A 25,424-nucleotide genomic window follows, 5' to 3' on the forward strand; every position below is an offset into this window, starting at 1 on the left:
GATGTCATATAAAATGAATATTTAGTAGTGCAACTATTCCATAACTTCATTACAAAACGTGCTATTGTAATGTACCTACATAATGTAGATGAATAAATAATAATGCCTCTTAAGAAAACTCATTTAGTTACGTAGCTGTAATTTTGAAAAGATAGGTACTTACTTAATATTCGTTGCATATTTATTTATACGAGCAACGCATTTGGGGTAAGATTAAAAGGGTTTTTCATGACGGGTAAGACATAAATTGTCCGTTTGCATTACGGGTGACTTTTAATCTTACCCCTCATGAAAAACCCACCTTAATTAAGTCTCGGCACAGAATATGTAAATAATAGTTCTACCGGGCCGTACAGAAAGGACACTTCCTACAAAACCGAAGTTTGATAGCGATTCAGGGACGAATCATGATATCCCTTTCTTATGAATGGTATCCCTTTCAGCTATTTAGGGTTGTCAAAATTCAAGTGATTATCTTATCTGTGGTCGTGCACGCAAAAGGACATCAAGTGGTGCCAACCCTAATAATTGCTCGGAGCAATGCTGAGCCGAACGGAGCCGAGTTTGCCCGAAGTCAGGAGTGTCTCCCCACTGGTCTCGGGAGCTCAATTGGTGATCGGCGCCATGGTCTAATAAAACATGGTCTTCCATTCCCAGAGTGACACGCGATTACGTCACAATAACATTGCCACTTTATTTCAACATAACATGTTACGTGGGTACATTATACCTATGGTTAATAAGTTAAAATATTTCTTTATAATTTTATAATTTTCATTTATATGTATTTTAGCTTAAATTTTACAATAACACGTCTTTTTTAATTACTCGTTAGCAATATCTTCCGATTCACGAAAGAAATTTCAGACTTTCGGGTAATTCTGTTTATACTACTGGCAACACAGGATAGCTCTGTGGACATTTGACAATTCGGATCTAGATAACTTCATGCCCTGACCGTCATCCTTGTCGAACGCGTGTTAATTGTTATTTCCTTCTCGCTCAGTGTCAGCAGTCGCAGTGTTTTCCAAACTTTTCACGTCGTAAGCTTGGTAATTAATGTGTAACTGTGAATTAGTTTTCTAAACGTTTGTCTTGTATAGATAAATAAAGTTTAATTTAATACATTAGATTTGTTTTATTTTACTATGTTTCTACATGAATAACTTAAAATTAATGCCGTTAAAATAATTTTCACCGTTGGTTAAAATTCTCCCACATTTCAAAGTTTGAGAACTTGTAAACAGCATGATGACGTAGGCGCGTGTCAGTTAGGTCATACGCGAATCTCGGAATGGAGTACCAGGCGGAGTATATTATTATACCATGATCGGCGCATTGTATCGCCGGAATCGCGCATGCAAACAATCGAGTCTCGCTGGACGCAATGAATTTGCTATTTCCTTCATCGTGATTTTCGTAAGTACATTTTATCATAATACTTGCTTTTTAACGGTACATAAATTTCATATATATGGGTAGACTCTGCAATTTTCTGGATATCTGGCCGCGTAGCCAACATGCCAATCGCTTACGCTCCGTAGCGATCGAAACGCAACCGTCACTGACGCACTAATATGGAAGAGTGATAGAAAGACACAGAGCGTGTCGTTGTCGCAGCGATAGCGATGGTCACCTTGGCTAGGTCGGTTGGACATTATAATATGTACCTACATCGTATACTACATACCTTTAGTATCAAGAATTGCCATCGCTGCTAACTTCTTAATAAATTATATTCGGCGACAGAATTTATGCGAGCCACGTTCGTTGTGAGCTACCGTGTCTAGATTATAGTAAATTAATCCCATTGCCTAGCTGTGGCGAGGGATAATGCAATACACTCCAACAACAGTAAGCTACGTGTCTATTTGAAAGGTCACTCACCCACACTGGTAAGATACCTGTTGTATATATTATATGGTCCTCCACATCGATTTCGATGACGGCGACCTCAGCAATCAAGGGTTTTTCCTCTTATGAGCTCTTATGTGGCTGGCCAAACTTGTTCTTGAAAACTCTGTCACATTCACGGCAGTAGAGTTGACCGGCTGTGTGAGTGGCTGTACTCGTTGTAAGCAGATTAAGGTAAGGTGGGGTAAGTTTATTTTGCTCGGGACAAGACAAACAGAATGAGGATTCCATACAAGTGATAGTCTTACCCCGGTGATAGGCATACCCGGGTGATAGTCTTACTCCACCTTACCTTATATCGCGCAGTTACTTGGGTGTCAACTTAACCTTTAAGGCCCACTTGCACCATAAGGGCCACCCCACATCTGGCGTCTTTCGGGCGTCGGCGTCGGTCAGCGCTATGGAAAATGACGTCGCTGCGCAGTTGCGTCGACGTTGCGTCGACGTTGCGTCGAGCAGGGCCATAGAGTTGTAGACGCCGACGAGACGCCGACGCTCGAAAGACGCTAGATGTGGGGTGGCCCTAACACTAACCCGGAGTTAAGCGGTTAAACCGTTAACCCAGTGTCAAATAGTACTGGTAACCATGGTAACGCCAGGTTTAACGGGTTAGTCTCGGGTTAGTGGGATGGTGCAAGTGGTGCTAAGTATTGTCTTTATAATCTTTTTTAGTACATAAAAGAAAATTTTATCGTTAAACCCGGAGGATCCTTAAAATCATGGAGCCGATTAAGAAGTAAACGAACATATCTTCCGCACTTACATACATATACCTCTCCCAGATAGCTATCTGTCTACTGACAGCCTAGCCAAGGTGACAATCGCTTGCGCTACGACATCGAAACGCTTTGTGTTCTTCCAAATCAGTGCAAAGTGACAATTGCGTTTCGTTCGCTACGGAGTGTAGTGATTGGCACGTTGGCTACGCGGCCTGGTTAAATAATCTCACTTAATAACCCTATCACTAAATGTGGAGTGTAGACTGTAGCTTTTCGTGATGGGGGTTCGTTGGGAGAAGCGTAGAAACTCGCCGCTGGAACGCGCTGGCCGCTGTGCTGTCTCGAAGTCCGCTATACCTCCATTTACCGGTATATGTGTTGTGTGAAATAAAAACACATATGTCTGATTTTAATTATTGGAGAGTGTTCAGGCAAGTGATGGAGTTAAGCTCTCTGAGTTCTCTCTGAATAAGCCACGAAACGGCTCTGGCTTATATAGTAAAACACAAGGCCGTTTGGTACCTTCTTCAACTAGTGGGTGTATCATGCAGAGTCAGTAATGTATATTTTTGCCAATCTCGTTAATTATAAGCACGTATGAAAGGAGCACGAATCCTAGACTTATAAATAGGTACAATATTAAGCACGTATGAAAGGAGCATGAATCCTAGACTTATAACTAGATATAAAACATTCCACGCAATTCATTTGACATAATATACGAGCACAAAGTAAAACATGATATACAAAAGTAAAAATAGCAACCTAAACGTAAAGACTAATTTAACACATACATGAACCCTAATAGCTATTTACGACAGTCTCCCCCACGTGTGTCAACACCGTCTTCATGCGCGGAGTAAATGGGGATAAGTCTAGAAACTGGGCGGCGGACGTCACCTGCGCGTGTGCGAACAATGGCCACTCTCACATGACCATCTGGGCCAGGAAATAGCTGGGCGATTACGCCTCTGGGCCACGTTCCTCGTGGCATGGAGCTATCCGCAATGATGACTACGTCACCTTCATGCAGTTTTCTCACGTTTTGGTGAGCACCGGGCCTGGGGTCGAGGCTGGGTCGGTATTCCCGCTGCCAGCGCCTCCAAAATTGGTCGGCTAGCGTTTGCGCTGTTTTCCACGAAGAGAGCGACATAGTTGCGTCTGTGAAGACACCCAGTGGCGACATGGCACTTGATCGACCGATAAGAAAGTGATTCGGCGTCAGGGCTTCGATGTCTAAATCTGGATTCACTGGTGTCAACGGTCTGGAATTGACTATGTGCTCTGATTCTAGCAGTAAAGTATGTAGAACTTCTTCGTGGGGTGCTCTTTCTTTCAGTACTACTTTTAATGCGGTTTTAACGCTGCCCACGAGCCGTTCCCAGGCACCGCCAGCGGAGGGGTTGCCGGGTGGAATTTTCTTCCATTTTATGGCTCGCTCGGTCAAGAAGGGCTTGAGACTGTCGGGCAGCGTGTTTTTGGCCTCTGCCAGTTCTCTTTCCGCGCCGTGGAAGTTGGTGGCGTTGTCGGAATAGAGAACTGTAGGCGTGCCGCGTCGCGCTATCATTCGGCGTAGCGACAGTATCATGGAGGATGCCGAAAGTGAGGCGGCAAGCTCCAGATGTACAGCGCGAGTCGTGAGGCATGTGTATAATACACCCCACCTTTTCTCGCGGCGGCGGCCTATAGTTATGTGCATGGGGCCAAACAGGTCTACGGCTGCAGCGGTAAACGGCGGCTGATTCGCTTTTAGCCTTTCTGGCGGCAAGTCACCTATGGGAACTTTGATTGGCGTTCCCCTATAGGTTCTGCACCATTGGCATTTATTCGTTATATAGCGAATGCTACCGCGCAGCCCGATAATGTAGTACCTTTGTTTCAACTCGTTGATGACGGTCGCGTGGTTGCCGTGATTGTAGAGTGCATGAAAATGCTGTACTAATAACTTGACGAAATCTTCTTTCGCATGTAAAACAGGCATGTGCGTGTTTTTATCGATTCCAGCATTTAGTACGATGATTCCATTTTTGTCAAGTTGTACAGCGATTTTGTATAGCGGAGATTTCTTCAGGAGTGGCCGCCCAGTTTCCAGAAGCTTGATTTCCTCCGGAAATGCAGCATGTTGACTCCGTCGGATTAGCAATATCTCTGCTAAATCTAAATGCCCCTTATTTATCTCTATGTCTGTTTTCTTAGCGAACAATGCGGCTTTGAAAACCTCGGCGGCAACCAGAATACTAGCGGTGGCGCGAACTAATCGCACGAACTTTGAGAACCTACATACCTCCGGCAGGTACTCAAACCTATTCTCCGCGACGCCTACTGAGCATACGAGTTTATTAACGCGTTCCTCGCCCGTATCGGCGACGGGCGTAGGCACTTTTTCGGTCGGCCAATGCTCTTTGGATTTACGTATAAAATCGGGCCCTATGAACCATCGGTGGTTCACTCCGAATTGCGCAGGTACTCCACGAGTCGCGTCGTCAGCCACGTTAGCTGCACTAGGCACCCAGCGCCAGTTGGCGGGGGTGGTAGTGTTCTCGATTTCTGCTAACCTATGTGCTACGAACGTTTTATACCTACGTGGGTCCGAACGTATCCACGTGAGCGCCGTTTTAGAGTCAGACCAAAAATACTTGTCCTTTATTACGTAATCTGACTCCTTGACTATGGTTTCCGCTAATCTAGTAGCTAGTACGCAGCTCTGCAATTCCATCCTCGGAATGCTAACTACCCGGAGAGGTGAAACGCGGGCCTTAGCGGCCACTAACGCGGAGGTTCTAGTCCCCTCGGGGTTGATGCTAACTAAATACACGGCCGCGGCATATATTTTTTCGCTTGCGTCGCAAAAAACATGCATATATGCCTCCCTATTAAATGCGGGCACGTGTCGCGGAATCTCTAAGTCTCGTAATTGTTGTACGTTATCAATGAACGATCGCCAAACGGGTGCGAGTGAGACGGGTATAGGCGAGTCCCAATCGATTCCTGTCCTCCATATTTCCTGCATTAACGCCTTGCCTAAGACGGATATGGGGCTTACGTAACCGATCGGATCAAATATCGACATCGCGCTACTTGTTACCTGTCGTTTTGTAGGTAATTTCTGACCGTTAAGTACGTCTTCGGGCGTATTACGAAAGTTTACGTTGAAACCTAAGGTGTCACGTTTGTGATTCCATTTCAAACCTAAGGTACGTTCGCTCTCGTTCGCGCCTAACAGCGACGTTTCCTGATTGCTATTAACTACGTCAGCAATTACCGCAGGATGGTTCGATGCGAACCCGCGAAGCTCGAATGACGCGCGCATATTCAGCTCGTAAACTTCGTTTACTACGCGTCTCGCTTCCTCTTCAGACGTATCGAGGGCGATCAACATGTCGTCCATGTACGTATTCTTTATTGTTTTTTCCGCTGCGATCGGAAATTCTTTATTATGCGATTTTGCGTTTTCGTTTTTGACGTATAGCGCGGTTGTCGGCGACGCTGCCGAACCAAATATAAGCCGCTTCATCCTATATTCTTGCGGTTGGGAGGTACGGTCCTCTCCCCTCCAAACGAAACGTAACGCATCACGATCCTGCTCAATTATTTCGATCTGTAAAAACATCTCTTTGACGTCGGCTATTACCGCGATTTTACCCTCGCGGAAACGCACTAACACGCCGAAAAGTGATTCTAACAGGTCGGGGCCAGCTAACAGCGCGCTATTGAGCGAGCGTCCGTAAGCTGTTGCGGCCGCGTCCCAAACTAATCGCATTTTCCCGCGTTGCGGATGAAAAGTTGGGAAGTGGGCTAGGTACCACGTCCGGGGTGCCTCGGGGGGCGGTCGCGAGTTCATTTTCTCCGCGTAACCTTTGTCGAGCAAGTTGTTCATATGCTTTGCATATTCGGCTTTAAGTTTCGCATCGCGGTCTAGCTTTCGTTCTAGACTGTACAGCCGTTTCAATGCTTGCGCTCGGTTATCGGGGAGTTTCTCGTCATCTGACCGCCAAAGTAAGCCCGAGCGATACCTTTGCTCCCCCGGTATCTTTTCGCAGGTGGCTTCTACCAAATCTAGCGCACGTTGGTCGGGGTCGGCCCGAGGTAATTTTTGCGAAACGCCTAATGACTCTATGTCAAAATGTCGTTTCATCAATTGTAAGGCTTCGTCATCCGCGGTATTAGGCCTTGCGTGCCCAACAAATTGTACCGCGGCGCGACGCGTACGGTCTGGTCCATGCAAAACCCATCCTAGCCTGGTTAAACTCGCGACTGGGAGGTTAGGCGGACCGTCTATAATTTGCCGACTAATGATGAGATGCCAGTTATCTTGGCCTATCACGATAGTAGGTACTGCGGGGGGGTAACTTAATTCGTCCGCGATTTTAGATAAATGATCGCATTTATCTACCAAGTCTCGCGGCACGCCCTGCGCTCCTAAACCTATATCGCAAACCGTGTAAGTCTCCATCATTTCCATATGTCGACTACAAAAACCCCGTATTGCGACTCGTAACGCATACGAATCTGGGTCCCGTACTACACCGCCTATGCCCTCTATCTCTAATGTTTCACCGCGCACACGAGGTGCGATTCTATCCGCAGTTTCATGTAACATCAACGTCATTGCCGCGCCTTCATCGAGTAGCGCGAGGGTTTGGACGGTACCTAACGGTCCCGACACCTCTACTGGCATGATTTTGAGATACGTCTGCGGCAGTTTAACATTGAGTACTGCTTTGCGTGCTGCCGGCGCACTATTACCGTTCGCGGACCCGGCCGCGCTTAAACCGTGTAATAGTCTATTATATCCGGCTTCGCACTGATTCATGCCACGCGCGACATATTTACATCCAAAAAATTTACGGTGATTCGCGCCTAGACATCTAAAGCACAATTTAGCTCCCTTTGCCAAGTCCCAGCGCTCATTACGGTCGCGGCTAGAAATTTCGAACACTCCTTAACTTCTTTTTTTTTTTTTTTTTGAGGATTTTTAATGGAATTTAGAGAAAATTGGGGCCTCTATCATATCCATAGGTTTGACGCCGGGGTGTCCCGAAGGGACATCCCGGGGAATGAAAAAGATGCCTGCGTCCTGAAGGGACTCAGGTCTTAACCTCCTGTGAGGGTGTTAGTTAGTTATTGGTCAGTTGGGTTAGTCTAGTCAGTTTTATTTAATTGTAAATAAGTTGTCGGTTTGTCTGTCAAGCGGGAGAGAGCGAAATGATGACATATTTGGATCGGAGTAGTAGACATGGGCCCCGCTAGGTGTTAGCCTGAGCGACCGCCCCTGCAGCCATATGTTGAGACGTGGTGACCTGTGGAGCAAAAGTTAGGGGTACACCCACTCGCGGGTTTGATTTTAGTCGCTTTGGTATATTTATAATATGTGCTATTGCAGTTATGGCGTCATTGTCTGTCAGGTTTGTCAGGTCTATTTTGTGTGTGCAGTCAGGTGGGAAAGTTTCTTTACGGGGGGGGTCTTCGTTTAACCTGATCGTTATATCGTCATCTGGGTCTGTGAGAACGTGTTTTGGTCTGCGTTTTCCTCTTTTGGGGTTTGGTGAGGGGGTGTAGGAAACTGTGGAGACTATTAGTGGATTAGAGTGATGGGGGGCTTTGTCAAAGTACCTCCTTGAGGCATATTGGAAAAAGTTCTGGACTGATTGGAGGTTCAGGTCATGGTGGAGGTCTTCGTTTCTAATATACCAGGCCGCACCAACTGCCCTTCTGAGGAAACGGTTCTGGAGAATTTGGAAAGATTTAAGTTTGTACTTGGATGAGTGGGCGAAGACAACGCTGGCGTAGGATAGTATGGGTCTAATACATGTTTTGTACAGCGTTATTTTTGCCCTGATGCTCATGTTGTTGTTGCCTTTAATGAGAGGATTCAAACGACCCATAATAAAAGCTGCCCTGTCTCTTACTATTTTTATATGTTTATGGAAATTAAGGCGAGTGTCCAAGGTTACCCCCAAGTACTTGGCATGCTCGCTCCAAGTGATATCTTTGTTAAAAAGTTTAATTTTGTCGTAATTTTGTTGGGTTTGTTGAAGACCTCCTCCTTTTCTGGTAAAGAGAATGGCGACACTTTTTTCAGGGTTCACCTCAATTCTCCAGCGGTCGAACCAGTCCCCTAGGGAGTCAGCCGCTCGCTGGAGGAGAGAGGTGAGCATGGTTGGAGAGCGGGATGAGGCATAGAACGCTGTGTCATCAGCAAATAGTGCGTACTGGACATCTTGTACTTTGGGTAAGTCGTTGACGTACAGGGAGAACAGCGTTGGCGACAGAACCGAACCCTGAGGTACACCTGCCTTCACGGGGTGAAAGGTAGAGAGGGACCCCTCCACTCTGTAACCAAAGCTTCGACCGGTTAAGAAGTCTCTAATGATATGAATGAGACGTGTTGGCACACCTAGTTTGTTCAGCTTGTAAATCAAGCCGGTGTGCCATACCTTGTCGAAGGCTTTGGCCACATCGAGGAAGACTGCTCCCGTTGGGATGGGTCTCCTTCTCTCCGTCAGCCGGTGAAGGATGTGCTCTGTGATTCTGTGAACTTGATGCACACAAGAGTGGTTCGCCCTGAACCCAAACTGCTCCCCCTGTAAGATGTCATTTTCGTCTGTATGTTGGTGAATCCTATTGAGGACACAGCGTTCATAAATTTTGCCCATGATGTTGAGGAGGCTGATGGGTCTATAGCTAGTGGGAATATTACTGGGTTTACCCGGCTTTGGAATGCCAATGACGACTGCCACCTTCCACGCTGTTGGAAAGTGGCAGCCGTCAAGAGCTGCATTATAAATCTTTAATAGAATGTGAATAAGAGGGTCTGGGAGAAGTTTATAAAATCTGTTGGGTATTCCGTCTAGTCCAGGTGCTTTCAATGGTTTTAATTTGTTTATTATTCTTTTAAGTTCTGTAAAAGTAATCTGCTGGAGTGGGGGATCAGCTGGGGGTTCTAATAAGAGCTCCTCCACCTCCTCCTCTATTAAGGGGATGTGATCTGGATCAATTGGTTCCCTGCCGGGAGAGCATTGGTCCTCCAGGCTCACGGCCAGGCATTCGGCCTTTTCGGTGTCAGTAAAAGCCGGTAGGTGGGAGTCAGGGCGAACAAGTGGAGGCATTAAAACTGCCGTGTCAGCCTTGAAAGACCTGGCCAGTTGCCAATAGGCTTGGTGACCTGGCCTAATCTCTCCAAGCATGTCATTCCACTTGTCCTCCCTGTGAATCTTTAACTTTTCCTTAATTTGCCTTTGGAGCCGGTTGATTTCAGTTTTGCTCTCACGGGAGGGAAAGCGATCGTAATTTTTTAAGACAATGTTTTTCCTATTAATTAAGTCATTGATCTCGGGGGGGAGCTGCCATCGTCTATCATCATCAGCCGGGACTGACCTGGTACACCTATTTATGGCATCTTGAAAGCCCTTGGTTAAGTCCTCGACTGCCTTCTCCAGTGAGGCCTTTGATGATAGGTTAGGGTTTAGTAGGTTTAGAAGTGGGCTGTCCTCCCTGGCCAGTTCCACCCCCACGTTTGCCCAGTTCACCACCTTCTTTGTGGCGTCTGGATCCGTTGGGGGGGGGGCCTAGCCTCAGGATGACAGGTCTGTGGTCGGAGTTAAGGATGTGTGCCACCTCTATTGATCGCATTCTGAGTGAAACATTTTTCATGAGTGCGACGTCCAGAATGTCTGGTAAGAAATCATCCTGTGCTGGATAGTGAGTAGGCTCAAGGGGAGATAATATGTCAATCGGGGGGTCAGATTTTAGAAGATACTGGCATAACAGCCTGCCATTACCATTGTTCAACCTGCAGTTCCATTGAACGTGCTTGGCATTGAAGTCGCCGGCCAATATGACCGACTCGTCCATGCCAAACACGATCTCCAGGTCCTGCAGGATGATACTTTTGGAGGCAGGCTGGTATGCAGAGACTATTGTGATAGGGTTGTGGCCTGTGAGTGCTATTCTACATGCAGAAATTTCTAAGTTGGTTAGGGTTGGAGGGGGGATGACCGAGCAGTGTAACTCTTTTTTATAATATATTAAGGTACCACCTTTCATTATACCTAATCTGTCATTTCTAATTAGTTTGTAATTTGCAATCTTGGGGCATCTATGATTTGGCTTTAGGAACGTCTCCTGGACCAGGAGAATGTCCAATTGTAGTGATTTCATGGCACTAGCTAGTTCTTCCTTTTTTCCTTGTATTCCATTAATGTTATAAAAACCTATGTTAATTGATTTTGGCTTACATCTGTTAACGGGCGTGTAGTCCATTTACGCTATTTTTACATAAGTTTTTAATGTTTGATAGTAGTTTTGCATGTTGGGCCATGGCTATTAGTTGCTGTGCTGTGGAATTTGCGTTCCTTATTTTAGTGGCCAATAAGCAGACCTCGTCTATGTCTAATGTATTTGCCATGTCCATTACTAATTGTAAGTCCGCTTCAGGGTTACCATAAGAGTGTGGAGTGAGGGGGAGGTGTGATTGTTGCGGAGGTGGGACTGCTGATCGCCTTTTATTGTAATTTACTGACGAGTGCGGCTCATGATATTGAGGCACTGTGGGTGGTGGGGGGGAAGTTTTGGATTGTGAAGGAGAGGGGGAGGAGCTCATTTGATATAGGTGAGGAGTTTGTGCTTTGCGTTGATTTGCAGGAGGATTTGGTTGCCAGGGTTGGGTTGGAGGGTGGGAAGGGGGGGGGGGGTTCTGCCCCATGTGAAGTTTGTACTATGTTTCACTGTTGCTTTTTGTTGGGGTGGTTTTTGTTGAGGCTGGGTTTGATTTTGAGAGGAAAGGTTATGGGGAGTGGGTAGGTTTGGAAAGGTGCCCCTGGCATCACCTGTCTCTGCCTGAGAGAGATCGAAGTTAGTCTGGTTTGAGGGTGAGATCGGTTGGGTACGGGTGTTATTGTTATTACCCCTTCTGCGGCGGGGTCTGGCATTTTTTGGAGGTGGGGCTGCCGGGCAAATTGAGGCGTTTGCAGAATGGTTTCCTCCGCACAACACACATGTGGTTACATATTTACCTGTTACCGGGTCAGTCTGTCTGTCGCAGTTGACTGTGAGATGGTTACCTGGGCATTTGACACACCTTGGTGGCATTTGACAGTATTTAGCGGTGTGGCCATATCGTTGGCATTTTTGACATTGAGCCACTCTGTTGCTCCTGTGAGGTGGTTCAATTTTGAGCCCACTAAGGCCACACACATGCTGGATATCGAATATTTTTTTACCTTTTTTAGTTAGGTCTAGAACGACCTTAACTGCGTTAAAAGGTTCGCGTTTATCTTTAGGGCCTTTTAACATTCTAGTAACTTCTAGTACCGGGAGGTCTTTGCTAATAAGGTCATTTTTAATATCATCGGTTTCGATGCTCACTGGCAAACCGAGGATAACCACCCTCAGTTTCCTCTGCTTGCCAGTAGGGTGGGAGTGGAAACCAACCTTTAACAGTTTACGCCAGCCTCTGTATTGATCTGGGGTCTGGGTGTCTATATATAGTATGGGTTCTTTTGTATATTTGCTTATACCTACATGTGACCTTAGGAACCCTAGTTTTTTGATGTTAGCTTGCTTGGAGAGAGTTGCCCACCTATTAGGGTCGTAAACTACTAAAGAAGGGGGGGATCTGGGCTTCCTTTTGGGCTGGTCCTCATCCTCTTCTTCTTCTGTATAATTGTTATAGTCATCGTCCTCAGCAAGTGAGTCGTTGTCCTCGTCATCGTATACCAACTCCATCTCTTGGGTGTTCTGAGATTTAATTTGCGAGTGGTGGTTTGGAGATTGTGAATGAGTATGAGCTGGTGACGCGTGGTGGCTAACTTGAGAAATGTTAGTATTACGACCTGGTTGAGAATTAGGCCATTCGTCTTGAGGTAGATGAGAGAACCGGTTCTGCGAGATCGGAATTGTTGGGTGGGATTGAATGGTGGGGGGGGGGTGGGAGTCTTGACTGAAGGCTTCCTCCTCCTACTTTTCCTTGCTTTGGCCTGTTCGTAGTCCTCGTCAGATTTTAAAGAAGTGAATTCGCCGTCAGAGCCGCTGTCCGTATTACTTAGCTGGTCTCTGACGCTTTTTGATTTGGACACGCTACCGCGATTTGCGCTCATTATTATATTATAAATTTCATCTGTTTGGGGGGAACGCGACCTAGACCGGGGGGTGCGCACTTCGTCTTGTGAGGGAGAGGTTAGTCTGTAAGGGTGTGAGCGAGAGGACGCGCTAACGCTGCGTTGCGAGAGTGACTGCGAACGTGCGCGATGGTTGCCTCGATGGCGCGCCTCTAAGTCACGTCGTCTATAATCATAATTGTCTGATTTTAATGTAGTCATGTCCGGTGAGTAATATCTGTCTATATTGCGAGTGGGTGAAACCCTACCTTTGCTAGCTGAGGTGTCCACATAGGTGTCGGCTGTCGGTTGCAGGGGCCGCCGCTCCTCCGAAGCCTCTGGGGGCTGGCTAGGAGCCGGCGTGGAAGTGCCGGTAAGGCCAGCGGCGCTGGTCGCAGCCGCTAGTTTTATTTTGTGTTCGAGCCATTGGCCGTGCAGGTGTGGACAATACGAGTCCACGAACATGTCCATAACTTCCATTTTCGTTGTCATGTTGATTTTTCGCTCTCCCCCAGTACCCTGTACCGGGGGGAATGATGTGAAGGGTGGAGAGGGGGGGGGCACTAAGTTATCAATGATTTGGGAACTAAAACTATCTCAGTAAACAAACCGAAACACGGCAGGGTGGCACTGTTTATGAGTCACTATCTCTATATTAACACTTCACAGCAATCCAGTAAAAAGGCACACGGAGCAGGGCTACAACGTGGCTTAGGCACTATTCGAAAATCCAGCACGCGGAGCCAGGCTCAACGCGGCGATGAAACGAACAAAAAACCAGCACGCGGAGCCAGGCTCAACGCGGCGGCGAAAAGATCGGCACTCAGTAGGTACGAGCTAAGCACGCGTGCGCGCGGCGCGGCGGTCGGAGCGGGAATCTTTTCTATTTTTTCTAATCTCTGAGTCTGAGTTGAGTCTGAGTCTCCTTAACTTCGTGTTCTTTGCCGTTGTTACATATGGCGCACGCTTCGAGCGAGACAGAGACAGACGCTATCTGTCGCTTGGGCTTAGCTCCGGTTGACGCTGGCTTTTTCTTTAAATTGCCATCGCGGTGCTTTACTTGAGCTACGGTCGATTTATAAGTACGCGATCTATTTCCCGTATCACGTGTGTATGACTCGCGGGAATCTGACTCCGAATCCGAACTATAGTCGCGAATGGACGCGGGGGCGCGGGACCTAGCGAGAGCGTGGCTCGATCGACTGGGCTCGCGCACAGAGGAAACCGCGTTTCGTTCATTTCGCGATCTATCATACGTATCACGGTAGAACGCGGGGTCGCGAGACCTAGAGAGAGCTTGGCTCGATCTTCTGGGTTCGCGCGCAGAGGAAACCGCGTTCACTGCATTCCGTGATTTGTTGGACGGCTTATATCGGTTTATGCGCTTGGCCGCAGTACTAATGTCATTAAGAAACTCGGAAATTGCTACTAACCCGGGTGATTCTACGTTAGACTGCCTGTATTTGGCCCATTCATAGCGCACTATCAGATTTAATTTATCCACGATTTTATTCACGAGCTCAGGCGCGTGCAAGTATTTCTCTTGACGCAAGGATCTAATGGTGGCGACGGCATTCGCTACATGCGCGGCGAATGAGGCTATATTCGAATTGTCTTCGGATAAACGCGGCATGCGTTTAATATTATGAATTTCCGTAAGAACAATCTCCTCAGGGTCGCCGAACTGCCGTTCCAGCGCTTCCATTATCTCGTACGGATCCTGAACTGTGTACATTATTGATTTTACGGCCGTCCGAGCTTCGCCCTTAAGTGCGCGCCTAATCCGACTGACGTTATTGACGGCACTAAACATGGGCGACGTATCTTCGAACTCTGCCCTAAATGATATCCACTCGGTGATATCTCCGCCGAATGCAGGTAATTCCGGCGGTTTATGGTACATTGGCGCGTAGGTACCGTGCGGTACCTCTAAAATGCGCGGGGTTGGTTTGCTAGTCCGATCGACGGCTACTCGCGGCGGCGGTGGCGCGGTCTGTTTCGGCGGCGGGATTTTAACGTTTTCCTGTGCGATCTCGTGCTGTAACCTCGCTTGTCGTTCTACCCAACTTCTAGTACGTTCTTCGACGGTCGCGTCACTGCTGCCGGCAGATTGCGCCTTCAGTTGCGCAACCTGCAGCCGTAAATGTGCAGTGTCGGACTCTGTCTTAGCAACGACTAGACGGGCTTTATGAACCTCGAGCTCGGCCATTAGCACGGCCAATTGATTATCGCGTTCCCTAACCGATTTGCGACTCCTATGTGAATCGCGATTAGACGGCGCCCGCGGCGGCGACGGCGGCGCATCGGCGTCTTTATTCACTAGCGTACCTGACCTACTACGATTTACTACCGTGGCATCTAACGTCTCCGAGTGTACCGACTCGGTTCCACCGGTAGCATTCGGGTTGCCACTGGTGCCCTTGCTCCACGTATTAGTCTCGTTGGACGTAGTCTTACCAGACGAGGGGGTAGGGGTGTCCATGTTCGGTGCGGGCGCAGGCGGGCCCTTGGTGCGTGGGCGAAAGCTCCTTGCTTCCTTTTCGGACATCTTTCTGGCTGGAACCACTTCACTTTACACACGCGGGGGGTCCCTAACTTGACCTGTCTATGCCTATGACTGACCGTTGCCGTGCGCAACGTCAGTGCCCTAAGCGTGGATCCCTCGTGGCACTGAATCTCCCGCAATGGCAAAGTGCAATGCCTAGAACGTTCGATAGCAGTGTGTGGGTATCAACCATGTGACACATGCAACGAAAGTTGCCAGGACACGTGAGCGGAGGTAAACCTACAACGCTGCACGGTCCGTCCGGCAAGCCGGTAAATGGGTTACGGAAAGGTATAGGGTTTGGGTCTAAACCGAAGCGAACTTCTAGGCTCAGCGCGTCCTTTATTCTGTCTTGCCGTCTGAGTCAAGCAACGTTCGCTTAAAACTCAGCGCGTACTTGTTTCTTTCTTGCTGTCTGAGTTAAGCAATGTCGCTTGAAACTCAGCGCGTACGTTTTTCTATCTTGATGTCTGAGTTAAGCTATGTCGCTTGAAACTCAGCGCGTACGTTTTTCTATCTTCATCCGGCTTCAAAAGGACCAAACTGTGGAGTGTAGACTGTAGCTTTTCGTGATGGGGGTTCGTTGGGAGAAGCGTAGAAACTCGCCGCTGGAACGCGCTGGCCGCTGTGCTGTCTCGAAGTCCGCTATACCTCCATTTACCGGTATATGTGTTGTGTGAAATAAAAACACATATGTCTGATTTTAATTATTGGAGAGTGTTCAGGCAAGTGATGGAGTTAAGCTCTCTGAGTTCTCTCTGAATAAGCCTCTCTCTTGCTTCTTTCATGCCTCCCGAAGGGAGGCATGAGATGCCTTCCCATCCCTTTTGGGGATTTTTGGCGGTTTCAAATCGCCGCCCGTAACTACGGGCGGGTCTTCTCAGTGCCGTTATTCTAAGGGCGATGGCTTCTTCGTCATGACTAGCCGTGAATGGCCTGTCATGACTTTGGTTTCTTCTTCTCCTCTTCTATAGCCTGTCAGCGGCTTTGTGGCCGTGGGGCCTCGCAGCTGCTGTGGGCTGTCTTCCTCTGCCTCTGGTACCAGCGTCCCGGGGGGGAGGACTGGCGCTGTCGGCGGCTGTCCGGAGGGCGTGCGTGGAGCGGCGCAGTGCCCGTTGAGCGGCGTCTTCTCCTTCGGCTTCTGGCACCAATGCCCTGGGGGGTCTGGCGCTGTCGGCGGGTGTCCGGGGGGCGCGCGTGGAGCGGCGCAATGCCCGTTAGGTGGCAGCGACGCGAGCGTTCGGCGCGCTTCTGCGGTTTTTTCCGGCGCAGCTGTGGGGCTGCAACGGTTGCGTGGATGGGGCCGGCGTCCGCGTGAGCAGGTGCTGGCGCGGGGTCCGGGGGAGCAGGTACGGAGGTTCCCAACTTGGGGGCCTCTGTGGGTGCGGTGTCCTTTTTCTGTGGGCCCTTTGAAGGGCCTTTGTGGGGCTGCGGGGCGTCTCCGGGGCTGGCGCGGAGTCGCGGGTCCGTGGGTGGCGGGGTGATGATGTCGCAGGCCTCTTCCTGCTTGTCGAGCGGGCTGCACTCCGGTTCCTCCTCAACTGCCGAAGGTCGAAGAGTGACCGGGTGTTCGTCCTGGTGGCGCTGTGGTTGGGCGTCTTCCGGGGGCGTCTCTACTGTCCCAGGGAGACCGACTTGCGCCAGGCCGTCAACCTTGGATCGGTCACGATCCAGTTGCCCGCGAGGGGAAAGTCGGTCTGGGGCTGGGGCTACCCGCGGGGTTGGTGCGTAGGGACGTCCGAGGGCTTCGATGAGGGCGTCGAAGTCGGGTTTCCACGGCTCTGTGTAGCCGTAGGCGGGTTCAGGGGTCTTGGTGTCGTCGGGTACTTCGTAAAACTCGCGTTGCGTACTACCCACCCTATCCGCGGGGACCGGGGGGGTCGCGAGTTTTACTGTTGTGGCTGCGGGTGGATTGTAAAATCCGTTTTCTTGTCTACCCACCCGCCCCGAAGGGACGGGGGGGGACATCGGTGGCTTCTTGTTCATGTATGCGGGACCTGCGCGACGCGTCACCGCCAGTCGGTCCTGTTGAACAGGGCGACCATCGGTGAGTGGGTTCTGGGTGCAGCTGGGCTTCTCCTCCGGCGGGGCCGGGCGCGTTCCGGCTTCAATTTTCGCAGAAAATCGTTGTCCGGATAAGCTGGTGCTGGTGAGGTGCGTCCGTGCGAGGTACCAGTGGCTCTCCTCTGAATAAGCCACGAAACGGCTCTGGCTTATATAGTAAAACACAAGGCCGTTTGGTACCTTCTTCAACTAGTGGGTGTATCATGCAGAGTCAGTAATGTATATTTTTGCCAATCTCGTTAATTATAAGCACGTATGAAAGGAGCACGAATCCTAGACTTATAGATAGGTACAATATTAAGCACGTATGAAAGGAGCATGAATCCTAGACTTATAACTAGATATAAAACATTCCACGCAATTCATTTGACATAATATACGAGCACAAAGTAAAACATGATATACAAAAGTAAAAATAGCAACCTAAACGTAAAGACTAATTTAACACATACATGAACCCTAATAGCTATTTACGACACTATACATCGGTAACTCGTGGCATTTAGGTAGCACTTAAAAGATTAGTTTAATTAATTTCCGTTTTTTAGTGGTTTCTTTTTCTCGACTCGTATAGGAAGAACATTGTCACATCACTAGTCTGTGCCTGCTACCTAAATGCCACGAGTTACCGATGTGTGCTCATCACTAATCTTTTAAGTGCTACCTAAATGCCACGAGTTACCGATGTGTACCTATCACTTATGACTTATGAGGTGAATGATCAAACCGAGTGGTTGATTAGCACATGACTAACAACTTAGCACTACATACGCGACTACGAACAGCTGTAACATTTCGCACCCACAGGACTCGTGCAGAAATTCAGCTCGGTGTGAAATTAATTAAGTCTGCCCTGGGGGTTACTGCATGCTTATTTGTAAACCAACGGGAAATTAAATGCTGCGCTGATATTGTAGTCAGTGGTATTAAATAATATTCAATTACTATACTCTCTAGGTATCTTTCAGTAAAGTAAACAAAATCTACCCTCAAATGGCTCCTTAAGCTAGTTGAGGGTAGATGAAAATATTACACGAGCAAATAATGTAGGTTAAAGTCAGGTCGTTCAGTGACTGATCCAGGCGGTTATGTAATTGGTCTGTTAACCAATAAATGTTATAACTACCCGATAATGTCCCAATTGTTTGTTTACTTTTATAATACCTAAAGATACAGACTATAGCTTATCCCCGCGACTTTGTCTGCGTGGAATGCTGATGTTGACTGATAAAAAAAATATCCTATGTCCTTCCTCAGGCCTCAAACTTATACTATATACCTGATTTATTTTCATCTAAATGGGTTCATTGGTTTAAGTGTAAAAAGGAAATAGACTAACAGACAGACAGAAGAGGTACTTTCGCATGTAATTATAATATTAGTAGGGATAATACCACATCTATTACTGATTCATAAATATTTCTAGAATACAATTAAAAATCAAACGAACTTACCAAGTGAAGTTCGATGATAATTATGTGAACAGCTTCATTCGACGCGATTTATTAGTGTTTACATATTGTAGTAGCATTACCAAGCACTAGCCTTGCACGGTTTGTTGAAAGTTTTTTTTTTTTTTTTTTAAACCTGGCAACACTTGTTTTTCCCACCACCAATCCAACGTGGCGCTGGTGCAGTCCGCCATTCCTCATTTTGTTTATAGCAATTTGTTTCATATTTATAGGGTAGGGATTTTTTATATTTGGGAGGGTATGCATAAATCGCGTCGAATGAAGCTGTTCACATAATTATCATCGAACTTCACTTGGTAAGTTCGTTTGATTTTTAATTATGTTTCACAGCTTCATTCTTTGCGATTTATTAGTGTTTACATATTGTAGGATGTTCAGAGACAAATTAATAAATATGAAACAAAAGGGTTAAAAAATAATAACAATCAGTAAGGTATGTATTTTTTATTCCATTTATTTAAACCATTAACATCGTAGCAAGTACTTATGTTATTTTATAATCAATGTCATATTTATTCTTATTCTTAATTATTATTACAGGTTATTCGACGACAGAACAGACATCGCAAATTGATTGGGATCAACAATAATCTCTTTGTTGTAATATTTTGCGAATACCGAGGAGGAATCAGTCCAGCCTGCAGTTTTCCTAATTAAATCTAAGGAGACTCCACGTTTATTAGCCGAAGTAGTAGCAGCGTGCCTTGTGCTATGGGCACTAAATATAGACGTGTCTATTCCAGAGAAGCTAAGAGTGTTTTTTATCCAGTGACTGAGTGTTTGTGGTGATAACTTATTATGTGGCCTTCTATGACTAATAAATAAATAATCGTGTTCTTTACGAAGTGTTGTTGTTTTATTGATATACGCTTCAAGACACCTTGCTGGACAAATCTCTGGACGTGTGTCAAAATACGGTAAACGTAAAATGGGCTGGTAGGAGTTTGGCTTTGTTGTTTTTATAGAATCTGGGATATGTATAGTTATATCGACAGGAGTGTTGACCTTGATATTACTTATCTTTATCAAAGAGAGGGTTTGTACACGATGTGCTGTTACTAAGGCTAATAAAGTTAAAGACTTTTTACCTAGGATTTCTAAGCTCAGAGTTTCATTAGGCCATTTGTGTGACAAATAATTTAAGACAATATTAGGGTCCCATGTTACATTGTACCTGGGTTTTGAAGGTCTGAGCTTAAAAACACCTTTCATAAAACGTTTTATTATTTCATGATTAACAATTTCACCTAATATTAACGACAAAGCAGATTTGTAGCTGTTAATTGTACCATATTGTGCCCCGTTATCAAACACCTCTGTTAAGAAATCAACAATTTGAGGAACAGATGGATTTGTATAATCAACACTTATATTCTTACAATAGGATATCCACTTTTTAATACATCCGTCATATTGCTTATATGTAGAAACTGATAGGGATGCTAACATTATTTCTATGCATCTAATCGATAGGGACTTTTTCAGTAATGCTTGCCTGAAAGCTTCGCGGCAACCAGTTTGAGGGTCTTGTGTAGGTTGTGACTCGTCCTGAAAGGAGATATTAATAATTTAGCATTGGGTTCAAAAGTAATATATTCAGAAACAGTTAGTTTTTTAAATAACGGAAACCATGGTTGCATCGGCCAATATGGTACAACTACTATGCCCTCAGCTTTGTCAGTTATTATTTTTTGCATTGTTTTAGCAAGTAACGCGAATGGTGGAAACGCGTAAAAATATTTATCTTTCCAAGAGATCGTAAATGCATCTATAGCCCAGGCATCGGGATCATTTTTCCACGTCACATAAATCGGGCATTTAGCGTTGTGACGACTAGCGAACAAATCAACCTCCGGGTACCCGTAATTTGATGTTATTTCGTTAAATGCATAATCATTTAATTCCCATTCAATATCGTTAAACTTTTTACGTGACATTGAATCTGCTTCACAATTCTCATTTGACTTAATGTAAGATGCAAAAATAAATATTTTACGACATTCGCACCATTCCCAAATTTCTCTGGCAATCTTATTTAAATGTCTAAACTGTATGCTGCCCATTCTATTAATGCAGGAAATTGCAGTAACGTTATCTATGCGTAAAAGAATTCTACAGTCATTTAGGTTTCTTGCGAAACTTTTGAGTGCAAAGAAAGCAGCCTTGATTTCTAGCTCGTTAATGTGTAAATTAATTTCATCGTCTTTCCAATGGCCATAGGTTTTATTGTTATCACAATAGGCACCCCAGCCAGTCGTAGACGCATCTGAAAAAATTTCTAAGTTATATTCTTCTACGCATAGAGGGGTATAACCCTGATCTATGTTATTGAGCCACCAAAACATGTCATTTTTTAATACTGCGGGTATTCGTACACTTTGCTCGTAACTAGGATTATTTAATAAACATGAATACTTGAAATGCTCAAATTCCTTGGTGTAAAGCCGCGAATATTGAATTGCTGGACATGCCGACACTAAAAGACCTAGAAATCTTGCAAAGTCACGTAGTGTACACCTATGGATATTTAATAATGCCTGCAACTTTTCTTTAATTTTTATTCTTTTAGTGTCAGGAAGTTTCATAATCATGTTTTGGGAGTCAAAGACAAAACCAAGGAATTTGCATTCCATTTTTGGGACCAAACAACTTTTATCGAAGTTTAGCAAGAAACCAAGCCTTTCTAAAGTGTTTTTGGTTATGTTAACATTAGTTTTACATTCAGAGTATGAAGTGCCAATCAGGAAAATGTCATCCAAGTATATGACTGAAAGCAAACCTTGTGATCTTAAATATTCCATTACGGGTTTCATTAATTTAGTAAACACATACGGGCTGGAGCTTAAACCGAATGGTAAGGAATTAAATTGATATAAAATATTGTCATACACAAAACGCAAATACTTCCGATGAGATTCATGAACGGGTAGTAAAAAGTATGCATCCTTTAAATCTATACATGCCATGTAACAGTAATTGGTAATAAATTTAGAGGCGGTACGGTAATCCTCCATTTTAAAATGTTTTGTATCTACGAATTTATTTAAACATTTTAAATTTAATATGAAGCGTTTGTCGCCATTCGGTTTAGGCACAAGGAAGACTGTGGATATAAATTCGTCATCAACGTGATCACACTTTGAAATCGCGTTGATGTCAAGTAATGAGTTTATTGACTTTAGAAAATCCTGATGCTCTTGGTCAGTTTTAGGGTAGACACGGGGGGTATCGGGGCGATGGGGCGTGGAAGTAAAGGGTATTAAATAACCTTTAAGCCAAGATAAAATGACTGGATCATCAGTTATTTTAGTCCATTCATTATAATAACACCGAAGTCTACCAGCGTACCGTACCTCGTAGTCTATCTCCGATAGTGGGTGTTGCGTCTCGGCGGCGGCGAGCGGGCTCGACTCGGTGCTGGCGCCCGGCGATCTCGGTACGAGTAGCTGCTCGCGCTGGGCTGGTAGCGCTGAGGTGCGCGAGGTGCGCGAGCTGTGCGCGCCGTGCTGGCGCCTGGCTTGTGGTCCGTCCTGCGATACGGCTTGAAGTTTAAATGACCTTTGTTTGCAATAAAATTATTTTTGTTAAATACCGACTTTTGTTGTTGTTTTAATGACTCCCCGGTCTTTTGGATGCTTTTGGCTACTTTTAATTTCTCGCTCACGTTTTCGCCAAACAAAAATTGATCTCTCTTTGTTTCAACCAACGTTTCTTTAAGAGCAGCATCTGTTGCGGTTAAGACGAAGTGGCGTCTCGTCGCTGTTTCACTGTGATGGCTATCGCACAGAATTCGACATGCGTCACTCAGGGGCTTAAGAAGATTTTGCTTATTATTCTCTCCTGAAATTATTAATTCTGTAAGAGAGGCCAGGGCAGCAAGGGCCACGCCCACCTGATTTTGCTTTTGCATAATACAGAAGTCACGTTTTACCGATCCATCTGACAAAGCAGCTTTTGCTTCGGGATTTAGTTTGGGGGCTAAAAGCATGTCACAGTTTTTAGGGATCACATACTGTTTTAATAGTTTTTCTTTCGTTTCTTTGTCCAAACCCTTTAAAAGTATCTCTTGCCATCGACTGGCAATGTCCTTGTGCATAGGTGGCCCAAATTGATGGTCACTTTTTGGGGCGTCACCCAGTAATGACAAAATCTCGTCGTCGAGTTGTTGTTCTTCCGGATTAGGTTCTTCGGTCTCGGTGTCAGTTTGAGCTGGCGTCGGCTGCTCCGGGGGCGACGGCATGTCTTGCGGCGAGCGCGGTGGCGGCGGCGAGACGGCACGTGGCGACGTGACACGAGGTGAGTTTTGCGAGGCCTCGTCGTGGACCATGGCCACTGTAGTTACTTTGCGTGCCGCAACTTGATTTGCGGCGTCTGGAATAATGAAAAGGTTTCAATTAGTGACAGTACCTGCCCTGTTAGCAGTAACGTATCACATAAATTGTGACGAAGACAACCCGGTTTGGTTGCTCGCATCACTAATCCATTTTAATATGTAACGTGATGATATTTGCCATTTTAGCAATATGCATCCGTAGAAGTCATAGCTTACCGTCTGATTCTGCAGAAGAATCGGATGATGAGTATATAATTCGACGTCTAGCGGGTTTTTTCGCCAATTTATTTTCCAATTTTTGTATTTTTCTTCGTATCTCGTCGTCTCGGAGCTCTTCCTTCCTCTTGCCCATGTTGGAAGATTTTTGCGGCGGACTTGAGACACGTGCGAAGGCTTGAGCACGGAAATACAGAATGAGGAATGGCGGACTGCACCAGCGCCACGTTGGATTGGTGGTGGGAAAAACAAGTGTTGCCAGGTTTAAAAAAAAAAAAAAAAAACTTTCAACAAACCGTGCAAGGCTAGTGCTTGGTAATGCTACTACAATATGTAAACACTAATAAATCGCAAAGAATGAAGCTGTGAAACATAATACAATACAAATCCGCTTTATTGCACAACCTCAGAATAAATGTACATAGAAACACAAATAATACATAAAAACAGAGGTAAACAAGACGCTAAAGAGCTATCTCTTTTAGAGGACCTTTAGGTTATTTACGTTTATAAATATTTCTAATAACTCACACATAAAATGTATGAATATATTTTCTCTCGTCAGTCTAGTCTAGACAAAGGGTGTCGAGTTAGACCATCCCCGTTACTATTTATATAATAAAATATTGCCCTCGAAATCTTTGATTCCAAATTATACTGACGATGCCCAATCTCTGACATTATCATAATATAAAACGTACCTACTTAAGAGATTACCTGTAGAACCTACTTCCTACTTATTTATGTTGCGTCTATATTGCTGGTATAATCGCCTGGCAGGTACAAAAATGGGTAGCATTTATTTTCATACACGTCAGGAAAGCTGCTACATTAGTATTTTATTACACTTTTTCCTCTGATACAGATGGGTAGTCTGGCAATTAGAGATGTGCCCGACGCGCGCTACATTCCCAACTAAATGTTGAGTTTAGTTCTAACGAGAATTTCTAGAAATAATTTGATTTTGAGTAACAGTTTATTAGCGGTTTGTTTATTCGGTACGAGTTATTCACACTGGCACATAATTGTATTTATTTATTAGGCATGTACGTGATGTGAAACGTAATTTAATTTCCATATAAATGTTGGGCTGAACGCCGTGCCGTGGGAACCGTATGGGGTAAATAAGCTCAAAAACCTCGCTGGTTTCGGCTACAATTTCTTTTTACCCACTGGATTAAAAAAAGTGAAGTACTTAATGATAACATCATAATTATGCCTTCTGGCATTAAGTCCGTCATTTGTACTCTTCATTTATTGTGCAATAAAGTTTAAATAAATAAACACCAAAACGATGACACGTAATGAACTCACTCTAAAAGGTACCGTTTGGATTCAGGTTACTCCAGCATTAGAGTTAGACCAAGAAAAGTCTGCAGCGATTTTGATAGCCCACGCAGTGTAAGTGTCATTTTAAACGTCAAACTTTTATGAAATTATGACGTATAATACAATATACATATATATATAATATATATTTGTGGCAGTAATGCAGTAGGCCGCATTAATACAGCAGCATTGCAGTGCGACATTACTGCCGACTGTAAAGGTCGCGTGTCAAAATCAATGTTGCTGCCAGCATTCTTGACATTTGCAACAGTAATGGATTCGGCAGTAATGTGCTGCAACACTGCTGCAGTAATACCGGTGTAGTCTGAAGCTGAATGGTACCTACACTTACCTTTACTCTAGACCAGGGATGAAGCACTCGTGAAAGTATTCAATTCAAACCTACTTGTACAGCTCCTATTCTGAAAACGTCACAATCTCCCGACGCTACATCCCTAACAATAATACCATAATGATATAAGCAGATTACCTACTCTGTTATATAATAGCGCAGCATTACGATATTTTCCGTTCCTGTTATGGTTTTACTACGACGCAAATGTGTGGGATAACGTATTAAGGTTGTTCGAAGTGGGTGCCTAATGCCTATTGGCATTATTGACATTCATATCTCGTTTCTAATATCGCACTCTTGGGGTTATTTACTAGTACTTGCTAGTGTGTTTTATGTAAAAATGTTTTTGAAATGTTTACTTAGGTATTGCCAAAATCTGA

The 25,424-nt window shown here is 45.4% G+C and overlaps 1 protein-coding gene across 2 annotated transcripts; it reads right to left on the bottom strand.

Annotated features, from left to right (window-relative positions):
* Positions 1-18,926: 18,926 nt before the first annotated feature.
* Positions 18,927-23,747, bottom strand: LOC134791272 (uncharacterized). 2 transcript variants are annotated; one of them, XM_063762258.1, is made up of 3 exons: positions 23,361-23,747; positions 22,165-23,182; positions 18,927-20,359 (listed from the first exon to the last, which is right to left on the bottom strand). In XM_063762258.1, the coding sequence occupies exons 1-2, from the start codon at positions 23,494-23,496 to the stop codon at positions 22,173-22,175; spliced, it is 1,146 nt and encodes a 381-aa protein (XP_063618328.1). In that variant the 5' UTR covers positions 23,497-23,747; the 3' UTR covers positions 18,927-20,359; positions 22,165-22,172. The 2 variants fall into 2 exon arrangements, with proteins under 2 accessions (XP_063618328.1, XP_063618327.1); XM_063762257.1 differs by having other exon boundaries at positions 18,927-23,182.
* Positions 23,748-25,424: the final 1,677 nt, after the last annotated feature.

Source organism: Cydia splendana, chromosome 6, assembly GCF_910591565.1.
Source record: "Cydia splendana chromosome 6, ilCydSple1.2, whole genome shotgun sequence".
Lineage (NCBI taxonomy): Eukaryota > Metazoa > Arthropoda > Insecta > Lepidoptera > Tortricidae > Cydia > Cydia splendana.